The sequence below is a fragment of the Galeopterus variegatus genome, unplaced genomic scaffold, assembly GCF_000696425.1.
Source record: "Galeopterus variegatus unplaced genomic scaffold, G_variegatus-3.0.2 Scaffold103, whole genome shotgun sequence".
In the NCBI taxonomy this organism is placed as follows: Eukaryota; Metazoa; Chordata; class Mammalia; order Dermoptera; family Cynocephalidae; genus Galeopterus; species Galeopterus variegatus.
Window position 1 is genome coordinate 240,530 of NW_007726214.1, and position 9,756 is coordinate 250,285.

General features: G+C 48.5%; 1 protein-coding gene across 1 annotated transcript in view; it reads right to left on the reverse strand.

The window, feature by feature from the left end:
• Positions 1-6,110, reverse strand: part of ANXA9 (annexin A9) — a 10,307-nt gene extending 4,197 nt beyond the window's left edge. Inside the window, exons 1-10 of the mRNA XM_008584477.1 lie at positions 6,036-6,110; positions 5,778-5,874; positions 5,144-5,238; positions 4,803-4,916; positions 4,548-4,638; positions 3,109-3,188; positions 2,861-2,920; positions 2,216-2,300; positions 1,987-2,082; positions 1,830-1,888 (exon numbers count right to left, since the gene is read on the reverse strand). Of these exons, the coding sequence (XP_008582699.1) occupies positions 1,830-1,888; positions 1,987-2,082; positions 2,216-2,300; positions 2,861-2,920; positions 3,109-3,188; positions 4,548-4,638; positions 4,803-4,916; positions 5,144-5,238; positions 5,778-5,874; positions 6,036-6,110 (852 nt within the window). The remainder of the gene's footprint in view (positions 1-1,829; positions 1,889-1,986; positions 2,083-2,215; positions 2,301-2,860; positions 2,921-3,108; positions 3,189-4,547; positions 4,639-4,802; positions 4,917-5,143; positions 5,239-5,777; positions 5,875-6,035) is intronic.
• Positions 6,111-9,756: the final 3,646 nt, after the last annotated feature.

The window sequence follows — 9,756 nt, forward strand, 5'->3', positions numbered from 1 at the left end:
CCAGTTAGCTCAGTTGGTTAGAGCGTGGTGCAAATAACACCAAGGTCCAGGGTTTGACCCCTGTACTGACTACCTGCCCCCCCAATTATTTTTTCAGAAAAGTGGGCTTATATTAATTTCTGACTCCGATTTCTTTCTTTCTTTTTTTTTTTTAAAGATGACCAGTAAGGGGATCTTAACCCTTGACTTGGTGTTGTCAGCACCACGCTCTCCCAAGCGAGCTAACCAGCCATCTCTATATAGGATCCGAACCCGTGGCCTTGGTGTTATCAGCACCACACTCTCCCTAGTGAGCCACAGGCCAGCCTCTCTGACTCCGATTTCTAAGATAAATTGGCATTTACATCCAAGAGTGTGGGTCCTATAATCCAAATACACTACAAGGCTGGCTGGTTAGCTAAGTTAGAGTGCAGCCTTACAATACCAAGGTCACGGGCTCAGATCCCCTTACTGCCAAAAAAACCAACAAATACTCTACTAAGTCGTTTATTTGGGGCTGGCTGGCTAGCTCATTTGGTTAGAGCACTGCCTTCTAACTGCCTTGTAACATCAAGGGTTAAGATCTCAGGGCTGGGCAGCCACCAAAAAAAAAAACCTAACAAAATCATTTACTGCTGGGATACAAGTTTGTTTTTACAGGAGTTTAGACAGATGACCACAACTCTTCAAATGAATCTTAGTGTTGACTCATTATAATGATACAGGCTTTATCAGTCAAGTACTATAATCTACTGTCAAGATGGAAATCTCTGGATGATAGAACAAGTGCTTATATATACTGTCTGGAATTACTCAAACCAAGATTGCTGGTTTAAGTATAGATAACATGTTTTTGTTTTTGATTTAAGTATTGATAATATGGAACAAAATCTGACTAGTGTAGAGAAAGGGGGCGCTGGGTGCTAAGAGCATTTATGTTATAGTCGACAAGTTGTTGACCCAGGGCAGTAAATGTCCTATACCATTAAGTGTTTTGCAGGAGACTGTATTACTTACTAGCTGTGTGAACTTGGGCAAGGTCCTTAACCTCTCTGTACTTCAGTTTTTTATCTATAAAACGAGGATGGAGTATGGTTGTGAGGATTAATCAAAGTGTTTGTAACATGCTCAAGACAGCCCTGGCACACAATGAACACCTAAGAAATGCTGGCTCTTGTCATACTTTTTTTGGTGGCTGGCTGGTACGGGGATGCAAACCCTTGACCTTGGTGTTGCAACACTGTGCTCTAATCGGCTGAGCTAACTAGCTAGCCCTTGTCATTATTCTTGCTGCTGTTATCACCATCACTTTGGCAACAGCTGAAACTGGACAAGGTAATGTCCTACAGAGAATATTCATATTTATATTTGGCTACCTAGATATTAACGAGGCCAAAATTTCAGCTTTATTTTTATTTATTTATTTATTTATTTTTATTTTATTTTTTTTTTAAAGATGACCGGTAAGGGGATCTCAACCCTTGGCTTGGTGTTGTCAGCACCACGCTCAGCCAGTGAGCAAACCGGCCATCCCTATATGGGATCCGAACCCGCGGCCTTGGTGTTATCAGCACCGCACTCTACCGAGTGAGCCACGGGCTGGCCCAAAAATTTCAGCTTTAGAATCCTTATGGATCAACTAACTTAGTTCTAACCACAGTTCATCCCTCTACACTTGACAAGACAGTTTGTAAACCCAGGAATGAGAGCTACTATACGTTTATAAAGTATATATAAAGCATATGTGAGATTGTTACATTAGCAATAGCCTGAAACTTCCTCTCTCCTGCCCAGGAGGTATCTTCCCAGTTTTCGTTTCAAAGGGAGGAAAAAGGAGTGTGCCCTCTCACCTGGAGGGCTTGTTGAAGTTTGTCAGCAAAGTACAATGGCGTGTTCCTGATCACTGAAGCTAGAAGCAAAGAGGGAAGGATGGAGTTTCACAACTAGGGCCACAATTTCCCATCCCAGGAGAGACCCTCACTCCACATATCCTGAGCTGATCCCTACCTAGGCTGAGCAGGGCCACCTGGATATCTTCATGGAAACGGTTCCTGACAGCCTCCTCCAACTCTTGCCCAGTGTACTGCTGGTACTGATCAAACACTTGTGGTGTATATGGGAGGTAATTAGAAAGATAAATTTGGGGAGAGATTAATTATCACAGAGGAGGATGATCCCTCCCCATCTTCCTCAGCCAAAACTTATCGTTGGGGCAGGGAAAGAAGGCTTGGTGTACCTCGGATAAGGTGTACAGGATTTCTCTGGGTGAAGATTAGGACCCATGTCCTCTCTGTGCTGGGTCCTTCAGCCTGCTGTAATGCCTGGGAGGGAGGAATGAATCAGGGAGCAGTGAATCAGGGAGCAGTGAATCAGGATCACTGGTTGGGGTCTGGGGAGCCATGGTTATGATGTTCCCAGAATCTATCACCATGATGGTGGAAATGGGACTAAGGGTGGAGAAGTTTATGTTACCCTTAAACTAGTTGATTTTATTCATGTTTTTTTTGTTTGTTTGTTTTTTAAAGAAATAGGGCTGAGAGAGGCTCTGTCCCACAGCTCTATTCCCTGATTTGGAAAAGTCCTTGTACCAAGGAATTAAATAATCCCCAAGAAAGAGTTTGGGGAGGCTTCCCCCACCCAAATGCCCATGGAAGGAGAATCAGTTGAGTTCACTTTCCGGAAGTTCAGGAGTCATAGGCTAGATGAGCGAAAGGCTTCAGCTATGACACCTCATACCCCCATCATGTTACTGAGGACACTCTCCCCAAGGCAGTGACAGGTTTGTAGGAGAAATGGGTACATAGGTCACCTGGCTCTAAGCTATGGTAAAGAAGCGTGTGCTTTGTGCATGGCTGTGCAAACTCCTAGGCCCCTTACTCACCTGGACATCCTGTTCTGCCAGATTATAGTCAATGATTCCGGAGTAGCTCTCACGGCCTCCCTAGGAGGAGAAACTGTTCTCAGGAGGACTTTTTCAGGGTCGCTCTTTACCTCCAGACAAACAAGCCAAACCCTGGTCTCCCCTAAAGCCCTCTCTTGTCCATTACATGACTGCAATGCTCCCTGCTGTAGCCCATCCACTTACCTGGTGAGTGTAACTCCCTTCCCTGGAAGGCCAGTCCTCCTTACCTTGGCCAGGGCCAGGAGCAGGTCCCGTAAGATGCCACTGGTCTCAGACTTAATGTCCTCCTCAGCCTCCACCTGGAAATCTGGGATGGGGTCGGGGGCTCTCTGAATCCTTCTGATTTTTCCCAGTGTAGATATCCCCAGGACAAATGACTGACCCACTTGTCCTGCCAGCTCTGCCATCTCCTGTTTGGAGTAGCTTGATGGCTGCTGGTTTCCAGGATGTAAGGCACAAATAACATCATGGCCACTCTGAAAACATCTCTAAGCTGTGAGGTGTGGAGTGGCCTCATCTCCAAGCACCAACCTGCTGGGCAGGAGGTATCTGTTATTAGAATGGTAGCCAGGAGTCAGCTGGTTAGAGCACAGCCTTGTAACACTGAGGTCAAAGGTTCAGATCTCCCTACCAGCTGGCCACCAAAAAAATAAAATAAAATAAATAATAATAATAATAGTAATAATAAGCAGAATGGTGGCCAAGTAGTGAAGAGGAGATAGGGAAACCCATTTATGAGGCAAGATGGCTAAGGCCTGGCACCCTCATTGGAAGTGAGGAAAAATGATGTGAGAGGTAGAATAGGAAGGAAGGAAAGAGCAGGAAAGGGAGAAAAGGAAAGGAAATGAGAAAAACAAGATGGCTAAGGCCTGGCACCCTCATTGGAAGTGAGGAAAAATGATGTGAAAGGTAGAATAGGAAGGAAGGAAAGAGCAGGAAAGGGAGAAAAGGAAAGGAAATGAGAAAAACAGAAGCAAGAAGGGAGAAAGGTAGGAGAGGGATTAAAAACATAGGCCAGGGCTGGCCAGTTAGCTCAGTTGGTCAGAGTGTGGCGCTGATAACACTAAGGTCCAGGGTTCAATCCCTGTGACCAGCCAGACACACAAAAAGAACACAGGCCAGTATCAGACATCAAAGGAAAATTGGGGAAAACAAGAAAAAGCAGGGGGAGTGGTAAGACAAGGATGGGAAAAAGCTAGTTACAAATTAGTGGGTAAAGCATGTTGCAACCAAGCAGGGCTGGCAGCCAGGGACCTGAGAGGGGACACCTATGACCTAGGAAGCAGGTTCCCACCTTTCCCCCAGGCCACAGCAAGGCTGGATTCAGCTTGGGATGAGGTGTGATGGCAGGGATAGCAAGGGGCTAGGAAGGTGACATGAGTACCTTTGGGACTGTCACAGTGCCTAAGGTTGTCATTAGTTTGGAATCTTCCCTGAAGCCCCAGACTAAGATAGTTAATCATCGCTTCTCTTTCTGTTATCATCACATCTGGCTCTCTCCCCTGGGGAGTCTGAGCCTCCGTGGAGGGTGGAGAGAGACCCCAAGGAAACAGAACTTGGGCAGCCAGGTACCCAGATGGTTTGCATGTAGGTTATATAGGAGAGGAGTAGATTGTCCTATGGGTCCCTCTCCAGCTCTAGGGACTTCCTCCCTCCATATTCTTACAGTGTTTGTAGACTGTCAAGCATTCCTGCAGCTGGGATGGGTCTCGGGTGGCAAGAATTTCCATGGCCACATCTTCAGCAGAACCTGAGGCCTACAAGAAATTAGGAGGCCACTCTGAGACTGGGCCATGTCATTAGAATGGCAGACAGAGGGGCAGAGAGCAGATGCTGACCACTTTTCCTTCTGAGGGTCAAAGGCACGGTAGTCAGTGGTGTCTGCAATTCCCAGACACCCAGTAAGTCTCCTCTCCTGTACCTTCAAGGCTGTTCTTAATTCCTGGGCATCGAATTGGGCTGCAGGCTGCAGAAGAGCCACCACAATCCTCTCCAAGTTGCCAGAAAGTGCTGCCTGCAGGGACTTCAGCAGGTCCTACAATACATAGTCCCCACAGCAAAGGCACTGGGGTGAGGGGGAGGGCCCCAGAAGTGTGGGGAGGTTTGGGAAGGTTTGGCTGGTTTTCGCCTCAGGCCTGAAGCACCAGCCCCTTGTTTAGCCAGGAGGCAGGAGCTGGCCTCAGCTGCTGTTGCTGTAGCCCAAGTCCTCCAGGGGGTTTCTCACCCCCGTCCACTGCTCCCAGGAAGTCCAAGCAGTCTCACCTGTCGGGTGCGCTCCTGGAAGGCTCGAGAGATGAGCTGCCTTTGCTCTCTGCTCCGATTGGTCAGCACGCCCACAATGGCTCTGTGGTCCACACCTGAACCAAGACGAGGGCTGAGCTGTAACAAGGGCCTTTATAGGATTGGGATCCCCCTACTCCTTCGAGGAGAGAACAAGTTCTAGGAAAGGGTTGGGAAGGAAAGGAGCAGGAGCTATCTTACCCTACTTCCATTTGATTTCAAAAGAAGACGCAAATAAAATGCCAAAATGGCGTGCAAATCTGACCCAAATTTAGGCAAAAGTGGCCTGATGTGATGATAAAAAATGGATTTTGGGGATTTGCTGACTTGGATTAGAATCCCAGCTCTGCCATATGAGCTGTGTGACCTTGGGCAAGCCTCTTACCCTCCCTGAGCACCAGTTTCTTCATCTGTAAAGTGGAAATACTAAGCCTTACCTCACAGGGGTGTTGTGAGAATGGGTATGACACACCTGCCCTGGTACTTGACATACAGGAATTAAGACATCCCATAAACACTTCTTGAGCATCATTAGTTCCTCCCTCCTGCCTCCTTCTTGGTCTATAGATTAGCCTCTAAAAGGTAGATCCCTAAGCACAGAAGGAAAGGGACTCACCTTGGCCTGTGATGGCCCTCAGCAGCCTCTGCACATCCTTGTCCACACTGAAGCTCAAGAAGGTCCTGAGGGTGCCCAGGGTTCCCCAAGCTGCAGTCTGTAAGAGCATGGGGTGATCAGGACGGCACGGCTGCCTAGCCCCTGCCAGGCCCTTGGTGGAGCCTCAGGGCCTGCTCTCCATCTTCCTAATCCCCCATCTTCTTACAGTGCTTGAGTTGATATATTAAAAATGATTCCTAAAATCCCAACAGCCCCTACCTTGTTGGCAAGACCCAGGTGGCTGAGGATCTCCTGGGTCAGGAATGGTACTGTCTTCCCATTGCTCACAGACATGGCACGACTGGCTACCCTGGAGAAGGAAACAGGAGCAACTGAGGTGGATTTCCCAGGCCTTCTGGGCTTGGGGCCCTGTTATGACCCCAGACCCTGGAGCCTGGGCTCCCATTGCTTATTCCTTTCCCTTGTTGCAGAAAAAATGAAAATCAACCTGCTTGGCAAGTTTGGGAGCCAGAACTGGAGGTGAAGTGGAGGGTTGGAGGAAAGCCTCCCACCTCTCACCCCTTCCTTTAGGAAGCAAGGATTGATTAGGGATGCTGCCAGAACTAGCACCAACCAAACTCTCCCTGGCTGCAGGGTTGGTCCCAAGGCTCCTCAGTCCTTGGTCTAAGGTAGATGCCCCTTTTCTAAGGTCCATGTCCCTTCCTTCCATGGCCTGATGGGTTCTCCTCGGGCAGTGTGAGGGAGTTGAAGGGAGGTGGCAAGATTAAGTAGGTATGTGGGTGGGACAACTCCTGATAGCACCTTCCCCCACTTGCAGCCCCAGCCTGTAAGTAAGCCCCCAACCCTGCCTACAAAACTGCCTACCTGCTTGTTTGCCTGTCACCCTAGGAGCCTTAGGCTGGAAACTTTAGGTCAGCAGGTGCAATCTCTGAGCTGATGTGAGGATGTGTGCTAGCAGGTACATGGGTGCCTGGACAAGAGCACAGGCACTCTCATGTTGGAAAAGGAAAACTCATTCCTCCCTCCCCCAACCAACCAACAAGATACCCCCAGCTTGAGGGCCTAGGTCCAACACTTACCCAAAGGTGCTAGGGGAGAGGTGGGTGTCGTTGTGACCTGGTAGCTCACCTGTGTGGGCACCAGCTCCTGTGTGGCCTGGTAGAGGAGAGAGGCGTGTGCAGCCCAGGCTGAGCAGCCAGTCAGATGACCTCTCTTGCAGGCCAACACAGCTGTTGTCTCTGATTCTGGCCCCTCCCAGACGTGGGAGAGGACCATATGCAAACAACTCCAGCCTAGCATCTCCTCTCCCAGGAACTGGGCCTCAACCCACAAGAGTGAACTCTGCTCAGCCTCTCAGCAGCTCAGCCCAGACACAGGAGGCTTTGTGCACTGTTTTCCCGGTGGGGCCAGGTGGGGTCACAGAACCCTAGTCTCTAAGTCCAGCTTCTGACCTGGCTCTATCTCTGGCTCCAGTTCCCTGGGGGGCAGGTCAGACAGGCTCCAGGCTGATAGAGAAAAACTTGTTAGGGCACATACCAGCAGGGCACCCCAGCCTGCACTCCGAAGGGGGTTCCCAACCCAGAAACTCCCTTGCCTACTGCCTTATTAGAGCCAGCCAGCCAGGGTGGAGAGGGCAAAGGGACTGTTTATATCTGTGCAGAGGGAAGGGCACAGGTGTTTGGCTGTGGGAGCAGATCAGCAGAGCCAAGAGAGAAAAACTCAAGGGGTGTTTCTTGTGGACAGAAGCATCATGCTCCCAAAAGGCAACAGGGAGGTGGAGAAGGCTCTCTGACACCTGGTTCCGTAGGCTCTTGCTGCTGCCTTTTGGCTGCCAGAGCTCTGTGGCTGTTTTAGCTGCAGATGATGCAACCCCAAGCAGCTGGGCTCAAGGCTGCCAGTGTGCAGAGCAGCAGGTGAACAATCCTAGGGAGCCTCAGGGCTCCCCCCAGCAAACCTCATAGCTGTCTCCCTAGGGTCTGGGCACAGTCTCTTTCCTGTCTCCCTGGAGGGGTCAGGTGGGAGCTGGGCACAGAAGCTAGAGAGCAGCACTCCTCTGCCACTTTCCCAACCCAGAGAGGCCCTCACCAGTTTTCCTACATCCCTGGAAGAGGGACTCACAGCACTTCCAGTGCCACCACCACCACCACTGAGCAGACCAGGCCTGAGGAGACACCATAAAGGGAAGGGAAATATCTGTGGTGGCAATCACTGCTCCTCACTTTTCTCTCCCTTTAAAGTGGAAAACATGCACCAGCATTAGACTTGGAAAATGCGAGTTCAATCCTCAGCACTGCCACTTGTTGTATTCTGTAGCCTTAGCTAGTCATTTCAGCTCTCTAATTGGGAATACTGGGAGAGGATGAGGTGGGGTGATATGCTGTGGCCTCTGAGGATAGGTTTACTGGGAGGATTAAATGAGGTAATGTGTGTGATGGCACATGGCAGAGAAAGGTGCCTTGAAAATTAGGGATGCTAGGGCCGGCCCGTGGCTCACTCGGGAGAGTGTGGTGCTGATAACACCAAGGCCCCGGGTTCGGATCCCATATAGGGATGGCCAGTTAGCTCACTGGCTGAGCGTGGTGCTGACAACACCAAGTCAAGGGTTAAGATCCCCTTACCGGTCATCTTTATATAAAAAAAAAAAAAAAGAAAAAGAAAATTAGGGATGCTAGATTAAGAAAATAAAAATACAGAACTTGTAGTTACATTAGAATTTCAGGTAAACAATGAATAATTTATTGGTATAAGTATGACCCAAATATATCATGGAATATACTTATGCTAACAAATTATTTGTTATTTATCTGAAATTATAATCTAACTGTGCATCCTGTATTTTACCTGGCAACCAGAAAAATGGGACTTGGTCTCAGCATGGTGGCTAAAAGCAAAGTTTCTGGAGCAAGGCTTCTCAGGGTCGGAATTCTGGTCTTCTGTGTGACCTTGGGCAACTACTTTAACCTTTTTGTGCTGTTTCCTCATTGTCAAAACAGAGATAATAATAGTGTTTATGTTACAGATTGTGAGAATTAAATAAATTAACACATGTAAAACACTTAGAAGAGTGCTGGGCACAGAGTAATAAGTACACATGTCAAAAAGTTAACTCATGTATAACAATAAATATTGTTATAATATTATTTTATAATGGTAACATAATTATTACTTGTCTTCCTAAGAAATCCAATCTGGCTCTCTTCTGTAACTTCTTTCTCGTCAATCCCCAATCTGGCCACAAGAGAGCATCAGCAGCCAAGGAGAGTCTGGAGCCCTCTAGTGGCCACTTTAGGTCTCTGGCTCCACCCTCAGCTATCAAGGGTCCCTCTTAGCCCATTTGTGGGGAAGTGCAGCATTCTGAGGACATCGGGTTCCTGAGTAGACTTGGTGGGCAGCTAGGGTCAGGGGAAGAGCCTCAGGTAGCTATCTATTCCCAGGACCCAGTTGAGGCAGACCTCAGGACACATGCAGAAGACTGGGTTACTGCAGTACAGCAGCTCCACAACCAGGGTCCCCAGGCCCTTGGCTTTCTGTACCCTTCTGAGTCTCTTCTGGTTACATGTGCCACACAAGCTTAGGAGGAAATGAAGGGAGGGCGAGGGCTCTTGTTTCCCCAATCCAAAGCTCCTCAGGGATTCCTGGCCTACCTGCAAGGCTGAACTCTGAACTTGGAGAAGGCAGACAGAAGCCTAGTCACCTGGTAGAGGTGAAGTCCTCGCTGCCTTTGAGTGGGAGCAGTGTGGGTTTGTATGATGCATATACAACTACTCCATTGAAACGTGGGTGAAATAAAACTCCTTTTATCCCTGGGTTTTGTTTTGTTCAACTCCAGGGCCAGATTGTGGTTATTTTCAGATTTACTAACCCCTTCTACCCCCATGCTCCAAATTTTAGAATTTCAGAGTTGGAGGAAGTCTTGGAGATGATCTAATCCACTACTCTTCATTTCCCAATTTCCCAAGGCCATGGAGTGGAAACCAGA